The 17327-nt window shown below is 69.3% G+C and overlaps 2 protein-coding genes across 2 annotated transcripts in view; one reads left to right on the forward strand and one right to left on the reverse strand.

Annotated features, from left to right (window-relative positions):
• Positions 1-3216, forward strand: part of PTCH2 (patched 2) — a 37508-nt gene extending 34292 nt beyond the window's left edge. The window contains exons 22-24 of the mRNA XM_067567763.1: positions 70-303; positions 580-987; positions 1477-3216. Of these exons, the coding sequence (XP_067423864.1) occupies positions 70-303; positions 580-987 (642 nt within the window). The 3' untranslated portion in view covers positions 1477-3216. The remainder of the gene's footprint in view (positions 1-69; positions 304-579; positions 988-1476) is intronic.
• A 2499-nt stretch (positions 3217-5715) lies between these two features.
• The window catches only part of BTBD19 (BTB domain containing 19), a 40085-nt gene continuing 28473 nt past the window's right edge, over positions 5716-17327 (reverse strand). The window contains exons 5-9 of the mRNA XM_067567814.1: positions 15513-15572; positions 8103-8171; positions 7473-7604; positions 6967-7092; positions 5716-6399 (exon numbers count right to left, since the gene is read on the reverse strand). Of these exons, the coding sequence (XP_067423915.1) occupies positions 6277-6399; positions 6967-7092; positions 7473-7604; positions 8103-8171; positions 15513-15572 (510 nt within the window). The 3' untranslated portion in view covers positions 5716-6276. The remainder of the gene's footprint in view (positions 6400-6966; positions 7093-7472; positions 7605-8102; positions 8172-15512; positions 15573-17327) is intronic.

Raw genomic sequence — 17327 nt, forward strand, 5'->3', positions numbered from 1 at the left:
CCAGTGCCCCGGAGCCCCCCAGGCACCCCATTGCCTTTCCGTCTCACTCTGCGCCTTCCCCCTCTCCAGGTGACCCCGGGGGACAGCAGCAGCCGCCCGCCCTCACCAGAGCCCAGGCCCCCGGCGCTCAGCCATCACGCCTTCTACGTGCGGCGCCCCCCGGCCTGGCCCAGCGCCTTCGCCGACGCCCCGGATGCGGAGACCCCCGCCCAGCCCTACGACCCCGGCGCCTACGTCCTGCCGCCCGCCCCGCCCCGTGTCCTGGTGCAGGCCAGCAAGAACCCCGGCTTCCCCACCATCACGGTGAGCCCGGATGTCGGGCCCCGGCCTGGGGGGGGGCCCTGACACGGCCCAGCCACCCACGGAGTTGTGCCAGGCTGTGCCCCTGCCAGCGTTCGTCTGTGCCCCGCCGGGAGGGAGCGTGTGCTAGTGGTTAGAGCATGGGGGGGGGGGGGTGGCACCTGAGGCTTGGCTATAGTTTGGGGGGGGTGAGCCGTGATCTTCCCCATTAGCAGCCGCCTCCCCCCCTCCCCCCCCGTTTGCCCACTGCACTGACTTGGGTCTCTCTGCCCTGCACAGGTGGTGAAGACCTACCCGGAGAGCCAGGAGCCGCCGAACGACCCCCTCCCTGCCCCCGCGGCCTGCCCGGGTCTCAAGGACATGCCCCCCCACAGGCCGCCCCGGCCAGGGTGGCCCTGCCCACCCGGCGCCCAGCCTGCCCCGCACAGAGCCCCCCAGCCCCTGCGGACTGCCCTCCCCGCCTACGGCGGCCCCTACGCCACGGTGACGGCCACGGCCTCGGTGACGGTGGCCTTGCAACCCCCCCTGCCCGGCTCCGTCCGGCGCTACACGCACGAGGGGTACGAGGGCAGTGAATCGGAGTGCCCGGAGCAGACCGCCCCGCCCGCCTGCAGTGCCCACGGCTCGGCCGCGCCCGCGAGCTGCCAGCTCCAGCACCTGGACCGGGCCGAGGCCAGCACGCCCTAGGTGAGCCACGGACACTGAGCTCTGTGCCACGGGCCCGGCTGCTGGTCCTGGGGCCCCGGCACCCTGCTGGTGACCTCCCAGGGCATCGGCCAGGGTGCTGGCGTGCGCACAGACACACGGGCAGGACACACACGGGGACAGGGTGAGCCCCCGCGCTCACGGAGGATGCACACTTGCACACTCAGCCCCGCAGTGTGCAAGCGTGATCACAGTCACGGGCAGGACGCACACAGATGGGGCGCACGCCTGCACACACACGTGCAGGGGGCAGGCGTGCACACAGACAGCGCACGTCCGCCCACGCCCGGGGCTCGCACACTCGCACTCAGACAGGCGTGCGCACGCCGGCGCGCAGGTGGGCCACGGAGCGGGTCGACTCCATCAGCGCGTGGGTGCCGTGGGGAGCCCCCCCGGACGGATCCAGCGGGGAGGAGCTGGTGGGCGCAGGGGGGAACCCGGCTGACCTGTCTGTCTCGTGTCTCCTGGCAGGTTGCCCCGGGAAGCACCGTGGTTCCTAGCCCGCGCCGGCCGCATGGCCGGATCCAGCCCCCGCGCCCTGGCACCGGGCCGAGCGTGCACCGCGGAGAAGAGATGCTGCCAGCTCGGGCCCCCTGGCGTGCCCGTGAGCTGAAGCCAGCTGTCGGACTGGAGACCCCTGCCAGCACTGCCCCCGTGGGCAGTGCCCCCGGGGGGATGAGAGGGGGGCTGCCGCCATCCCTGCGTCGTGCTGCTATTTCCCAATGTTAATTATTATTATTGTATTATTATTGCTCCGCTCCGGGGACGGTTGCCCCGGCCTCACCCGCAGCGCCCTGGCAGAGGGGCCCCCGCCGCAGCAGGAGCTGGAGGGGGGCACTGGTCCTGGGGCGGTGGCTGGGTCTTGGGGAGAATCGCAGCGTCGGCATTTCTATGCAAGGTGTGTGGGGCCAGGAGCTGCAGGTGAAATCCCCGAGTGGCCGGGCTGCTGGGACACCCCCAACCTGGCCCGGGGGCTCTGCTTTTATTTTAACCCCCCCACAACCCGCTAGGTTCCCCTCCCGCCTCCCAGACCAGGGACTGAAGCACTAAACACGCTGTGCCCCCCAGCTCCCTGCCCCACTGCTGTGTCCCCCCCCTCCCCCGCAGCTCCCTGCCTGTGGCCATAGCTCTGGCACTGGGTAAATCCTGATCTGGCCCAGGGGGGGCTCCTTGGACTCACACGAGGGTCCCTGGGGCTGGGGCGTCTCCTCCCACCCTGGGAACCGGACGTGGCCGTGACGTTATTTATGGAAAAGGGAATCTCGCTCGCTCTCCCTGGAGGGCGACATTTATTTTAAAAGGAAATTTGATTTCTCTTCCTCGCGCTGGAATCCTGATCCCAGCAGGCCCTGGATCCTCTGCAGGCCTCAGGCTCCCAGGCAGCGTTGCCTAGCGGCTAGAGCACTGGCCCAGGGGTCATCCCAGCTCAGCCTGTGACCTGGGTGAAAGCCTCCCTCCCGGCCTCAGTTTCCAGCCAGCCTCCTGAGACTGAAATGTGGGGGGGGGAAGCGGCGGGGTTGCCATTGGGGGAGGGGGAACGTGTCCCGGTTGAAATCGACGAGGAGGTGGGGCAGGGAAAGGAGGGGACGGGTCCCCCATAACTCCCACTTAGCCCCAGGCTCCCCCTTGGCCTTGTTGCCAGCCGACGGAAGTTGATGGGGCGGAGGGGTGTATTCCAGACAGCCCCTCACCCTCGTGCAATCGCACGGTGCCCCCGACCCTCGTGTGAGTGCAGGACACCCCCCAGAGCAGGGCACCTTGGAACACAGAAATGGGGTTTTTTCCCCGCTCGCCGGGGGCTGCTCACGGACGCAGGCAGAGCTGGGCTGGGCTCCCAGGGATTTGGCACGCGGTCCCTGGCAGATGCCTCCCCATAACCCGGCACTTTAAATCCCCCCTCCCGCTCCAGGGCCCCCTTCCCAGCCCCCCGTGTGGGGTTTTCCTGTGGGTCCCAGGCCAGTGGGGCTGGGCGAGTGAGCTGAATCCCCGGTCAGTAATGCAGAGGGCTGGCGTGCCAACTGCCCCCCCAGCTGCCAAGCGAACAGGGCCTGGGGGTGGGTGAGCGGGGCCCCGATCTCGGCCGGGGCCAGGCCATATAAGTTATTTATATTAAAAAGAGGAAAGTTTTATTTTTGTAGGATGTACAGCCCCGTAGCCGTGGGACGGACGGTTTATTTTTAAAGAGTAAAATCTATATTATATATCACTGGCGCCGCGGGTGTCCCGGCCTGCTTCTTCCCGCGGGCGGGCTGGGGCGTGTGTGTGTGTGTGTGTGTGTGTGTGTGTGTGTGTGTGTGTGAGCACGTACGGGGGGGGGGGGGGGCGTGTGTGTATCTCTGAGGGTTGTGGGTGGGGCTGGGGGCAGCATCAGTGAACACAAGCGCCTGTGGCACGGTTGTGGTGGGGCGCTGTGTGTGTGTGCCCGTGTGTGCACAGCACTGGGGCGTTGCCGTGTGTGGGGCTGCAGGGGGGGCAGTGTGTGATGGGCACCCCCAGCTCTGGGCTCGCAGCCCAACCGCCCTGGCACGCTGCCCCCCCCCGCCGGTGCCCCTCAATCCCACCCCACAGCCCCCTGCTAGGCCCGGCCTGGGCTCCCCACAGCTCTGCCGGTGCCCCCCCCCCAGCTCGCTCACGCCGCCTGCCAGGGAGGGCAGCAGCCCTGTGGGCTCAGGGTGTGTGTCTGCCCTGGGGGCGCTGGGGGGGGGGTTCAGACACATGGGGGGGCTGGAGCAGCAGGTTGGGGGCAGTGGGGCTGTCCAGCTGTGGGGCGGGGGACACTTAGCCAGAGACAGATGTCAGGGGTCAGGTCTGTGGGGTGGAGATGGGGGGGCAGGCTGCAGCGGAGGGGGCGTGTGGCGGGGGGGGGTGGTCAGGATGGGGGGGGGGGCAGGTGTCTCTTTGGAAGCCCCCAATGCAGGGTCCTACCCCCCCCCCCCCGCGACCACGGGCTCCTATGACACCGCCCCCCGCCCCCGGCCGACCGCCTCCCTCGGGGGGCTGCAGCCTGCACGGCGCTCCGCCGGCTACCGGGGACCCCGGTTTAGCGCCAGCAGAGCAACCGGGCGCTATAGGGCGGAGCCCCCCCAGCCCCGCCGCCCGGGTCCCTTCCCCGGGGCGGGGCCACGAGGCGCCCACAGCCCTGGGCTGCGTGTCGGGGGGTCCCACGCTAAATGCCCCCCACAGGGCATTACGGGAAGTGTAACGCCCCGGGCTGTGCCAGCCTGGTCCTGGGGAGGAGGCTGGTGCATGGGGACCGGGCTAGTGGGGGAAGCACCGGACGCCTGGGTGCTCAGCGCGGGGGTGTTGGGGGGGGGGGTGGTCCTAGGGTCAGAGCCGGGGGGGCGGGGGCTGGGCAGGGCCGGGCACCAGGACGCCTGGGTTCCAGCCGCAGTCTGCGGCAGGGAGGGGGGACTCTAGGGGGTCAGGGCAGAGGGGCTCGGCTGCCTCCCATCCCCAGCAGGGTCCTGGCCCGGCCGTGGGGTGCGGGCTCCCGCTGTGCCCCAGGGACCCCCGCTAGGTCGCGGATCCTCCGTGGGGCCGCCGGGGAGGGCAGAGCCGTGTGCAGGGCTGGCCAGGGCCGTTGGGAGGCGCGGGGGTGGCGAACCCTGTAGCCCCCTGTTGCAGGGGCCTGGGCAGCGCCGAGCACGGCGAGCTCTGAGCCAGCCCTGGTTCCCCGCTGTCTGCGCTGCCGCTCCTCCCCCCACGCGCAGGCCCCTGGCCCATCGGCCCCGCCCCCCCCCCCGGAGCCCAGAGGGCACGAGGGTAACGCAGGGGACCTGCCCCCCACCCGAGAAACCCCCCCCCACGAGGTACTTGCACCTTCTCCCTCGCACCACAAGGGGGCAGCAGATGCCCACACAGCAGGGCCTGGCCGGCTGCCCCCCCCCCGGCAGTGTTTGGGGCCAGGGCAACCCAGCTTAGGGGTGCCAGAGGCCCCCCCCCCCCCAGCCCTGGACCTGGCGGTCGTAGGGGGCCAAAGGGGATGTCCCCTCCCCAGCCTGCGGCCCCCCCCCCCCGCTGCCTGTGCCTCTGCCAGGGGGCCCCCCCGCCCACAGCTGGGAGTGGGGCAGGGTCCAGCCAGCCTGGGCCTGCAGCCCCCTCGCCTAGGCTGGCCTCTGTGGAGTGGCCCGGGGGGGCTGGACACCCGGCGAGCTGCCCCATTGCCCATCTGCCCCGACAAAGGGGTGAGGGCGGTGCCATGGCGTGGCATGTATGGCCTGCATCAGGGCCCCGGTGGAGCAACCCCCCCCCCCCCCCCGGCCCTTTGAGCCTTGGCCTGTTAGGCTGCTGTTCCCCCTCCCCCAAATCCCTGCCCCTCCTCTCCCCCCCGGCCACAGCATAACTGGGTGAGCTGAGACCAGCAAACTCATCACATGTGTGGCACCAGGGCGGCCCCCATGGGCGCTGGTCCAGGCAGGTCGCTTGGCGCCCCCTGGTGGCCTGTGCCTAGCCAGCCTGTCCTGGTTGTCCCCGAGCGGCTGTGCCAGGTCTCTGCACTAGCCGCACACAGTCAATATGCGGCCACTTCTGGGGTGGAGGGAAACAACCCACTGGCGTGCAACAGCCCCTCCCCCCCAACCTCTGCTGGTGCCCCTCACTCCTGACCCACAGCCCCTGCTCACCCAGCCCTGCCCCCCGACCCCCCGGACTCAGATCTGAGGAGTTGCTGAAAACAAGACGCTGACTCAGCTGCAAGATCCAAGATGCTTTATTGACCCTGCCCGCACCCTCCCTGGCCTGGCTTGCACCAGGCTCCTGGTACCACCGGGGCTGGGTCCCTGGCAGGGATCTGACCAGCCCTGTGCAGGGCTGTGCCCGGCCCCTTCATGCCACCCTTGTGTCCCAAGCTGGGGGGGCTCCCTCCCTGGGCACCACACGCCCCAGGGGGAAAGAAGCAGGGTTTGCCCCCGGGCAGTGCCCTCTGCCTGTTCTGGGCTGCCAGCTGGGCCACAGGGACTGTCGCAGCCCGGGTGTATGTTAGAGCAGCCTCCGGGCTACTCCAGCTGGCACCGAGGGCCCGGCCAGGGCCTGACACTAACCCACCTCGGCCCCTGGCTTTGCCTCAGGAAACTGTGGGGCGCAGCCCGGCTCCCCCGCGCAGGACAGTGGCTGCCCCGAGGCCGGCCTGGCGCTGGCTGGGGTGGGACAGGCAGGCCCCCGGCTCTGGCACGATGGGCACCCGCAGCCAGCGTCCTGGGCGCGGCGCTTTGCCCCGTCACGTCTCCTACTGCCCCCAGGTGCGTCCCGGCGCCCGCTGCTGCCCGGCGCCTGTCACTCGAGGTAGCCGTGGTGCTCCCGGGGCTGGGTGCCCCTGCGACGCCGGCACAGCCGGGAGGGCGCCCGGCTCCCCTTCCTCAGCGCGTGGCGCTTCCAGGCTTCAGCAATGCACTCGACCTGCAGGGCAGAGGGAGCCGCAATGCTGGGGGCTGGCCAGGCCCGGCCACGCCTGGCGCCCGCTGCTCACAGCCGGGCGTAGGGACCGGCACAAGGGCAAGTGATGGGGCGGGGAGGGAGTGGGCATATGGGTCAGGGCCACAACCATCCCTGCGTCTCCCGGGCACCAGCTTCCTCCCCGGGTCCCTTGGCAGCTTTCGCCAGCCCCTGGCCTGACCCCCACCCCAGGGGGTGGCCCGAGGGCCTGGCACGGGTCCCATGGGGCCCGGATCACCCACCCGAAGGCCTCAGGACAGCCAGGCCTTCCCAAGGGCCTGAACTGAGCCGGGGGGGGGGGGGGGGGGGGGGGGGTGCATGGACAGATGGACACAGACACAGCCAGGAGCACCTGGACAGACAGACACAGCCGGGGACGCCTGGACAGAGGGACACAGACACAGCCTGGGGGGGGGGAGGGGCACAGATAGACGGTCACAGAACAGCTGGGGCACGTGGACAGACAGACAGATATGGCCGGGGACGCCTGGACAGACAGACGGACCCAGCCAGCCAGCTCCAGCCCCTCACCGGGATGAGCTGGTCCCGCTGGTTGTGGGTCTCCAGGGCCGCCAGCTCGCGGGGCGACAGCAGGGCCAGGCGCAGCTCCTGCACCGGTAACGCCGCCAACTCGGCCACCGGCCGCTCCAGCACGGCCTGCAACGGGGTGCGGGGTCAGGAGCCGGCGGCCAGCGGGACTGGGGGGGGGTGGGGGGGGGTGCAATCGGGGGGGGGGGGGGCTGTGATTGGGGCCAGGCACCTCAAGGGGCAGGGCTGGGGCGAGGGGGGGCTGGCCACCAGGATGCCTGGGTTCTCTCCTGGCCCTAAGCGCATTTGAGGGGTGGGGAGGGGCATTCCCAGCTCACACTCGCTGGGTGTCCTTGGGCACATCCCTCCCCTCCGCATGCCGGGGGGTGGAGGGGGGCCCTGCCAGCCTCCCCGTGCTGGGGGGCTGAGCTGCCCAGCGAAAGCCCCCGGCCAGCAGGCACCATGCCCACCCCAGCCCCAGCTCCCCGCCCCGGGGCGCAGCCACGCACCGAGCTGACGTGGGCCCATTCCCGCACGGCCCGGACCAGCTCCGGCTCGTCGATGGCCAGCCGGTCGCTGCGCAGCACGGACACCAGCGCCGGCGCCGACAGCTCCAGGAAGCCCCGCGTCCGCACCACCTCCTGCAGGGCAACCCATGGGGCTGGGTCATCGCCTGGCATGGGGGGGGGCACAGCACCCTGCCCCAGGCCCCCCAGCAGCATCCTGCCCCCCCACCCCTCCCATCACCCCTCTGCCCTGCCCCCGCCCGTCCCACCACCCCTCTGGGGCAGGCTCATTGACCTGAAGGCCCTGGGGGGGGGGGGGTTCCAAGCGCTCAGTGCCCCCTGCGTGACCCCAGCCCCTCGGGCTGAGCTGGGGAGTGAGACGCGCAGCAGGACGGGGGATCCCCAAGGCTGCGGGAAGCTGCTGGGACCAGTCATCGCCCCTCTCCCCCCCCCCAGGGCCAGGCTCAGCCTGGGGCACTGGGCCCCTGATCCCACATGGGGCATGGCGGGGGGCTGGGGCATTGCCAGAGCTCGTGGGGGCTTGGCTGACGCACAGGATCCCGGCCCCCCCGCCCACCAGGCAGACATTTGGTGCTACCACCCTCCCCCCCCCGGCTCCCCGAGCGCACGTACCCGCGTGTGGTCCTCCACGAACGCCAGGCAGTGTTCCTGCAGCGCCGCCTGCCCGTAGGTCACCGCCGCCTGCGGGGAATGGCACAGAGACGGGGGCTGTGGGGCGGGCGTGAGGGGCACCGGCAGAGCTCTCTCTCTCTCTCTCTGTGGGGGGGGGCAGGGTCGCTGGGGTGCTGGCACCAGGGGAAGGTTGTGGGGGGCAGCCAGGCTGCTGCTCTGTGGGGCGGGGGGGGGGAGGGTGGAGAGAGACGCGCTGCCAGGGACAGGGAACCCCTGGGACGGCCGCTGGCATCTCACCAGACCCCAGCGATGGCAGCGAGCGCGCCGTGGGGCAGAGCCAGCCTTGCCCGGGGGCTGGCTCTTACGTGGCATGGGCCAAGCACGCACAGATACAGCGCACACCCGGCCCAGACGCAATGCACACAGCACACAACGCACACCCAGCACAGACACACAGCACACAACGCACGCAGCCACTCACACACGGACACGTGCCTCCCTCGGCGGGGCTCGCAGCCTGTCCTGTTCACCAGACCCCACAGGGCCGTGGGCCACTGGCCGCTCTGAGAGGCACGTAGGCCGCGGTGGCATGCATGGCTACCTGGCACCCAGGGCGGGGCAGATCCTTGGGCCTGTTCCAGTCGGTGCCACGGGATTCACACCAGCAGGGGGCGCCCCAGAGCTGGAGCACGGTGCAGTGTAGACGGCTGCTGGCTGTAATGCCCACCACACAGCACTGAGCTGCCCCTTACCCGGCCGGCTGCGCCTACAGCCTGCGGCAGGGCGGGGGGCTGGCGGGGGGGGGGCAGGACGAGCCAGTCTCGCCCCCTGCCTCGCCCCTCTGCCCTGTGCCCGTCAGCCGAGTCCCGTGGCCGCCCGGCCTCGTCTCGAAAACCTCCGGCTCCCGCCCTCCCGGGGCCTCTGTTCCGTGGTCCTGAGAGTTAATCTGGATCTGCTCTGCTGTAGTGTGAACCCGTCCGGGGCGCGAGAGAACAACTCTCCATCGTTTTTATGGCAGCCTTTCAAGTATCTGCGGCCCTGCCATCGTCCCCCCCTTAATCGCCCCTTTTCCAACCCAAACGCCCCGGCCCTGCGGCCCCAGCTTGCGGCCACCCCTTAGCGCCTCTTTGGCGCTCGCCTGCGGAGCCTGGCCCGGTTCTCGCCCGCCGTGACCGAAACCGGACCCAGGTTTCCACGCCGAGCGGAGCGGGGCCATCGCGCCCACACTGGCTGTGCCACGCCGCCGCTAACGCAACCCCACGTGCGTTGCTGTTTGTGCACCAGCATCGCCGCGCTGACTCCTGGGGCTGCGACCCGCCGCGCACCGGGCTGCCAGCAGAGCGGCCGCGGCCGAGACCGGCGTGAGGCTGCGCACCCAGCCGCAGGGGCCGTGGAGTGCCCACGTGTGTGACACCGTGTGTGTGTGTGTGTGTGTGTGTGCGCGCTGTGTGTGTCCAACTACTGGGGGGTGTACTGTGTGCACGCACCTGACGCTGTGTGCACCAACCACACGTGTATGTGATTGTGTGTGTGTGTGTGTGTTTGTGCATCCATGGAAGTGTGTGTGTGTGTGTGTGTGTGTCCAACCACGGAAGTGTGTGTACCTGTATGCACGCACCAACCACATGTTTATCTTTGTGTGTGCACCTGACTCTGTGTGTGTGACAACCACATATGTATGTGTGTACATGATTGTGTATGTGTGTGTCCAACCACGGCGCCGCGCGCGCGTGTGTGTGTGAGCACCAACCACGTGTGACTCGCTGTGTGTGCACCTGACTGTGTGTGTGTGTGTAGGCACCTGACCATGTGTGACCCCCCACGGGCTGTGGGTTGTGACACATGCTGACGCCCTAGTTGTTTTTAGGACAAACAGTCCCAGCCCCCCCGCCCCCCCTTTCCTGTCCCTGCTCTGGGGCCGGGCAACCACAGCCCGGGCAAGCGGTTTGGCTTTAACGCCTCCAGGCAACGGCCGCCCGCCGCAGGGTAAACAGGAAGCGCCTGACTTGCCCCGGCAGCGCGGCCGCCAAGGGGCCCGAGAGAGCCGCGCTGGGGGCCCGGCCGTGGAGCCGTGGCTCAGAGCACGCAGGGGAGCCGCCCGGGCCTGCAGCCCCCTCCGTCCCCGCCAGCTTTCCCCGCGGCAGCTGGTGCCCCCCCAGCCCGTGCCACTGACGGGCACCAGGCCCAGGGCTCTGTGTGCCCCGCGCCATCACCAGGCGCCCCGCAACATCTGCCCAGGGACATGGGCACCCGGGGCTGGCGCTGGAAGCTGGGCTGGTGCCTCCAAACCCTGTCGGCCGCCCCCGCGCCTGGCCAGGCTCTCGCCCCGGTGCCCGTCGCTGCAGTGGGCGGGCGGGCACAGACGGGGCCGTAACGGTGCCAGGGAAAAGCCCTTGTGCCCACACAGCCCTGGAGACGTGGCCCTCGGGGGGCAGGGACGTGCGATCAGGCAGCGGGGGGAGGGGCACCGAGGCCTGTGTCGTCTCCCCTCCCCCCCCCGCGTGGACGGCAATGGGCCCGGCCCCCCTCCTCTCCCCATGCCCTGGTGCAATGGGACCAGCTCATCCCCTGCTGACTGCACGTCTCCCGCCCCCGGCCTGGCACAGACCCCCGCCCCCCTCAGCCAGCTGCAGCGGGTGACTCTCCCACACCAGCGTCAGGGCCTCATGTGCCAGCTCTGTGCACACGTCAGAGCCAAACCTGCCCTGAAAGCAGAGCAGGGGGAACCCCCCCCGCACCCTCCACTGGGGGGCGGCTCCTTCCCTCGCTAGACGTCCCGGCCCCTGGGGAAAGGGCTTGTTCCACGCACCGGGGCCCAAGCATCGCCCTCGCATACCGGCACTTTCCGAGCCACCTGACACCAGTTTCCCCTGCTGCTGCTTTCCACCGAGCCGCCCCGGGCCAGGGAAATCCTGCTGACGCTGCCCCAGCTGCTTCACAGCAACCACAGAGCTAGGCACCGTGGGCCCGCTGCCAGCAGAGCAAAGGCCCACGTGAGGGCCTGCTCACAGGGGCTCCCCTCCGGGGCTGATGGCACCAGGCCTAATCGCCACGATGCACCCAGCCCCACTCAGCCCCGCTGAACAGTAGCAGTTATCCCGGGCCTTGTGGCTTCCCAGCGCAGGAGCAAGCTGTGCTGCACCATCGGGGGCCACTCGAAGTGTAATTGGCTTATTTACCCATCTGCACCCCTCCAGAGATGGCCACAGACAGCACCCGGGCAAACCCCAGCTCCCAGGGAGCAGCCGCTTCAAGTCTGGACTCTAATCAGAGCCCAAGGCAGAGAGCAAACTCTGCAGCTGCTCGCACGGCCGCCTCTGCACAGAGGCAAGGCCTCACCCCCACAGCATGTCTTCCCAAGACTGAGCACTTGCTCGCGCGCTAGGCAGACTGTGTAACAGCGCCACCTGGTGAGGCCTGCCATCACGCTACATGAGCCCCTGTGGAATGTATCGGCCTCAGAAACCACAGGAGGCAAAGTCCTAAGGACATAGGGCGGTTATAGTTGAAGAGATGCATCATCGGTCCAGCCAGCCCAGGGCCAACTCCCCAAGAGCAGCCAGCTCTGGCAGCAGAAACGCAATAGCAGGGGGAGTTTTTCGCTCAGATCATTTCATGCCGAGCGTCAGCAGCTCCTGGCGGGCTCTGTGAGCCGGAACGGGCATTCGGGCAGTACAGGGTCTCTGACCTCCAGGCCCCGGCCTACGGCACTGCAGGGCATCTCCTCGGCACAGGTGTCCTGCCAGGCTGGTCGCGTCCAGCTCCCCCCATCAGTCAGAGGCGCGGTTCCCGGGGCCGCCTCCTCGCCGCCAGCCCTGCTCCGAGCCACTCACGAGACCGAGGAGGAAAATCTCCCTGCTCCTCGCAACGCCACCAACTTCCCCTTCCCCGGCCCTGCCCTCGCCGGGGCCCTGGCAGACTCACTTCCTGCAAAGCCAGGGCCTGCTGCCGGCCCCCAGCTGAGAGCAGGGTCCCTGCACCAGGCACCGCGCAGACATTGCTCCTGCCCCCAAAATCTCCCTGACAAAGGGGTGAGGGGAAACTGAGGCACAGGGAGGGGGAGGGACTTGCCCGAGTTCACCCAACAGGCCAACGGCAGAGCCGGGAATAGGACCCAGGTTTCCGGAGGGCCAGCCAGTGCTCTAACCACTAGGCATCACTGCCTCCCTGGGCTGTTCTCTGTCAGTGCCTGCCCTCAGCACTCCCCCCCCTGCAGAGCCAGGAACAGGCCAGTCTGAGGGGTGCGTCCTTCAGGAAGGGCATCTTCAGTGGGTCTCTGGAGACCTGCTGCAAGGAGCGTCCTTGTGCCTCAGTTTCTCCACTCTGCAGGCTTGGCTGGCTCCTGCGGCCAGACAGAGCAGGGCATGCCGGGCCGAGTAGGGCAGGGGACACCCCACTGCCACCAGGGGCTTCATTCAGGGCCCGATCCTGCCAGGTCCTGAACGGCCCCCACCCGGGGTCTCAGGCCCAAAGCCTGACGCTGGGGGTTGCCCCCGCCTCGTGACCTGCCTGCCCCATGGTGTAAAACACAGGGGCTCACGCGCCCCAGATCTCGCACCTTGGGACCGTTCTGCACCATGCGCCCGAATCCCTGCGCCCAGGACGAGGCTCAGCTTGGTCCCTCCCCTGGGGCCCCGATCCCCACTGGGACACTCACTCACCTCCCAGGGCTGGGGGCGCGGGGGGGGAAGGGGATGCCCAGCAGGACCCAGCCAGCGTCACGGCTTTTACCGCTCCAGCCCGTCAAGCCGGCCAGGGGCAAGTGTCCAGGGACCGTCCCACAGCCGGGGCCGTCTCTGCTGCAGAACCAGCGCCACCCTCCCCTGGGGGGGTCCAATGAAACCCAGAAGTTGCCCCTGAGCGGTGCCCAGGGCTGGGTCGCTGGGGGACGGGAGGTTCAGCTGCCTCTGGGGAGAGGCCCCGTCTCCGGGCAGGCGGGCGCAGAGTCAGTTTCAGCCCCGGTCCCAGCGGGACCTGCAGGGCAAAGCTCGAGCCCCCCGTACCCAGCGTCCGCCACCCCCTGGATCCACCCGCTCAGCCCGGCCCCCCAGCGTCCCTGTCTGAGGGTGCAGGCGATTCCCTGCCAGGCCCTGCCTGACCCAGAGCGGGCCAGGTGCCCCCAGGGCTGCCCCGCCTCGCACCACTTCTCTTCTGCGTTCCTGGTCCCCTGCTCCGCTCCTGACTCCGCCAGGCAGGCCCCCTGGCACGGCCGGAGCGTGGGGGGGTGCCCTATGCCCAGGGGAGCTGTTTGCCCAGAGGGTAACACCAGGCTGCGGGCAGGAACCTGGAGAACATCTGAAGCGCGTCACCAGCGCGTCAGGCCCAAGGTGCAAACGCCCCCAGCAAAGGTGACTGCACCGCCTCGCGAGCGCTCCCCATCCCCCCCCGCACCCGCAGACGGGGCCGTTTACAGCAAAACAGGAAGCCCTGGGGAACGGTGCTGAGCTCACGGCGCTATTCTTAGCTTCCCGGCGCGCTCAGCGGGGCCCAGGAGTTGTTTACACACCGCCTCCCCCACGGGGCCTGGGCTCCGAGACCTGCAGGCAGCCTGGTGTTCCCAGGAGGGCTGCGCGCGTGGGGGCGCCCCGACGCCCCGGTGACGGACGCATCAGCTCTGAGGAAGGGGGTTTCCTGCAACCGGGGAGCTAGGAACTTGCTTCTTATTCAAATGAAAACTGCCTCTCTGGCAATCACGGGAGTCCGGGAGCTGGGGCTTCAAGGGAAACACCCGCTCTTCCAAGAGCTGGCAGAGCTGGTGAACCCTGGAGCTAACCGCGGGGAGGAAAAAGCGCCTGCAGAGTCTGGGCCCGCCGGGTCACTGGCCGGGGAGCATGAGGCCTAGGCACCGGCAATCGCCCCCTTGCCTCTGGGCGGGGTGGGGGCTCCGACCGGCTCCGAGAGGGCAGAGCGGGACCGAAGCTGCCCCCCCCGGAGACCCCTAGGGTTCCTGTCCACAAGCAGCGCCACACAGGCGGCTACCCTGGGCGCCCAGGGCTCCCGCCTGGCGTCAGGGCCGCAGCCACGAAGGCCTGGTGCAAAGGCTGGTCAAGGCCCGGTGGCTTCAGGCTGCTGGCAGCGGGGCTCTGCGTTCTCCTCCAGCCGGGTTTCGACCCGGCGCTCGGCGCTGCAGCTTCCCACCGCCCAGGCAGCGAGGGTCCTGCCTCGATTTCCCCACGGAGCCCACAACCTATCTGGAGCGCAGGTTCCGGGGGGCCGGCCCCTGGTCGCTAACCAGCCTGCAAAGCGCCTCACATGCCGGGGGCTACTCCAGTACCGTCCCCGGGGCAGGGTCATACTGGGATACCTGCTGCCCCCCCAGGACTGGGACCCACCCAGCGCACTGGCTCTAGCCCCCCACACCCGCAGCCCCATGGCCAAAGGAGAAATCAGGGCAGTGGAGACCAGTCAGCGGGAGCCTTTTGTCAGGCAGGATCAGGGCGCCGGAGCCGGCGGGGTGGGGCGGGAGCCGTCTGCACGGGGAAGAGTAAATGCCCCACTCGGCCCCGGCGCGCCCCGCCAAAACTCCTCCGTCAGGCCCACGATCTGACCGCTAGGCCATGCTGCCTCCCTGGGGAGCGGAAGGGGGGGCCAGGCTGCCATGGGAACCACCCAGCTGGGGCTTAAAAGCCCTCTGTGGGGAGACCAACGTGGACGACCCCCTCCGACAAAGGGCCGGCTCGGCAGACAAAGGGCCGGCTGGCCAGCGCAGGGCCGCGGCAGCTGCCTGGCTGGGCTCCATTGTGCCGGCCTACGGGACCCCAGCTGGTGGGGCTCAATTCCCTTCCTTCGGGACAGGCGTCGGGCCACAAAGCCCCCCCGGCACAATAGGCCCCCGGCTGCCCTCCAGCCTGGATGGGCCCCTCCAGCCACCTGGCTTCCCCCATCCCCAGCAGGGTGCACTGTGGGGCCCAGCTGGGCCGAGCTGCAAGCTCCCCCCCCAACAAGGAACTGGGGCTCGGGCTGCCCTGGGGGGGCTCAGGCAATAACCCAGAGCGACGCCCCCACCCGGGGGAGCCTGCGCGGGACGCGTTCCCTGCTCCCGGACGCTCGGGGAGGTGGGGACAAAGAGAGACGGGGCTCGTGCCACCTTCCACTTGGCGACCCTCCGGGGGGGGGGGGGGATAACCTGCCCCTCTCCGCCGACGTGACGCCACGCCCGGCCACGCCCGTCTGCAGAGGGGTTTGCCTGGGCCCAGCCGGCAGACGTCCGGGGACAGCTCTTTGGGGCTGCCCTGTGCGTGGTCCGTGGGCAGAGAGCCGTGCGCGTGTCCGGGGCTGTGCGTGTGAGTAACGGAGGAGGAGGAATCACCACCACTCACAGCCTCCTGCGGGCAGGACCCGGGCCCCAGCCAGCTCCGGGGAGCAGAGCCCGGGCAATGGGCCTGGCAGAAGGGGAGGGGGAGGACTCACCTGCAGGGCCTCACACACCAGCTCCACGCTCAGCGCGCCCTCGATGAACTCGACACACAGCTGGAAGAGACAGGCGGGCAGAGACGGCTGTGGGGGCAGAGCGGAGACGCCACCGTCATGCCCCCTCCCACGCCGAGCGCCGCCAGGAGATCCCCACAGCGCCGATGCACCCGTTTCCCCTCTGACTCAGCACAGGGGAGACGCTGGCAGCAGGGGAGTCCCCGGCCCTTCACCGGGGCTGCGGGGCGGATCCGGGGGCTGGGGGGGGGCCGCGTTTCATGGAAGATGGGCTCAGAGAGGGGAACAAAGCAGCGGGCCGGCAGCCGCACATCTGTGCCCGAGAAGGCAGGTGAACGGGTCGGCGAGTGAAACACTCGCTTGGCTGATCTTGCTACGATGTGGGGCGGGGACACCCCAGGAGAGCCAGGGGACAATGGACGAGCTGTGCTGGGAACTTTTGAATCCGGGATGTGCCCATGTCAGCTCAGCCTGGGTTTGAACCGGGACCACGGGAAGCCAAGCAGAAAGAAGGCTCGGCGGAAATCCCCACATGCCAGGATTGGGGCCCGCAGCGTGCCAGGCGCTGTACAAACATAGGGAGGGCTCAGAGCTTACAGCAAAGCTAGCCCAGGCTGGGCAATTCCCCGCACCTCCGAGGGGGGACGCAGGCCAGGGAGAGCCAGGCCTAATCTCTGGAGGCCCCTGCTGAATTCAAGCCAACCAAAGCGCCTCTGGCAACCAGGCCATAAGGGGCTTGACTGAGGTCACCCGGGGAGTCTGTAGCAGAGAATCCAACCCAATCCGGTGCCTTACCCGCCCACCAGCCCACCAGCGATGAGCCCTGTGCCTGGCTCCCATTGCTCAGGAAACGTGTCCCTTGTCTGCAGGCAGGGTGGGGGCATGGCCGGGATCTCTGGTCCTCAGCCCCACGCCCCAGCCCTCGCTCAGCAGGGTTCCAGTGACAGCGGCACAGGATGAGACAGCACGAGCTAGAAGGAGGCCTCGGAACCATGCCCCCCCTTACTCATCATGCCGGCTGTGGGAGGGCCTAGAACCCGCGTCGTGCAGGGGCCTAGAACATGCACTGTGCAGGAGCCTAGAACCCACACTGTGTAGGGGCCTAGTACCCACATCATGCAGAAGGGAGCTACTATAACCCAGCGGCCAGCGGAGGGGAGCTCCAGCCAGCTGCCCGCCCCACTCCCGCCCACTCCGCCACACTAACCTTGGCCCCACCTACCCCACCACGGCCCCGCCCACCTCACCACACCTACCCTATCATGGCCCTGCCCACCCAGGCACGCCCCTCCCTTGGCACCACCTACTCAGCCACAGCCACGCCCTCCTTGGCTCCGCCCCACCCACCCCATCACCGCCTGGCCCCCCCAGCCATGCATCCCATGGCCCCACACAGCCAGCCACGTGCACCCCTCTGCCCGCCCCCCTCTCCCTATGTCTCTGGCTGGGCCCTCCGTTCCCCTTTGCTGTTCAGGTGGAGCCCCCCTCCACCCCCCGTTCTGTTAGCATCATCAGCCCCAGACACGGGGCCCCAGGCAGCCCAGGGGAAAGGCGGGGGCGGGATCTCTGAGGCCCACGGGCTGGAGCATCTGGCCCGTGGCTCTTGCAGGGCTCAAGGGTCTCTGTGCAGAGGTGCCCCGGAGCAGAGCCCTGCAGCGCCCAGGGCAGCAGGCCCATGCGGCAGAGCCGGGGCACAGAGCAGGGGCAGGGCGAGGCTGGCTGGATCCGCGCTGGCAGGGCGCGGCGTGGGAAAAGCCAGCTCAGGGCTGCGGGCCATTGCATCAGGGGCGGGGGCTC

The sequence above is a fragment of the Emydura macquarii genome, unplaced genomic scaffold (assembly GCF_026122565.2).
Source record: "Emydura macquarii macquarii isolate MOO-44397 ecotype Brisbane River unplaced genomic scaffold, CSIRO-AGI_Emac_v2 contig_2805, whole genome shotgun sequence".
In the NCBI taxonomy this organism is placed as follows: Eukaryota; Metazoa; Chordata; order Testudines; family Chelidae; genus Emydura; species Emydura macquarii.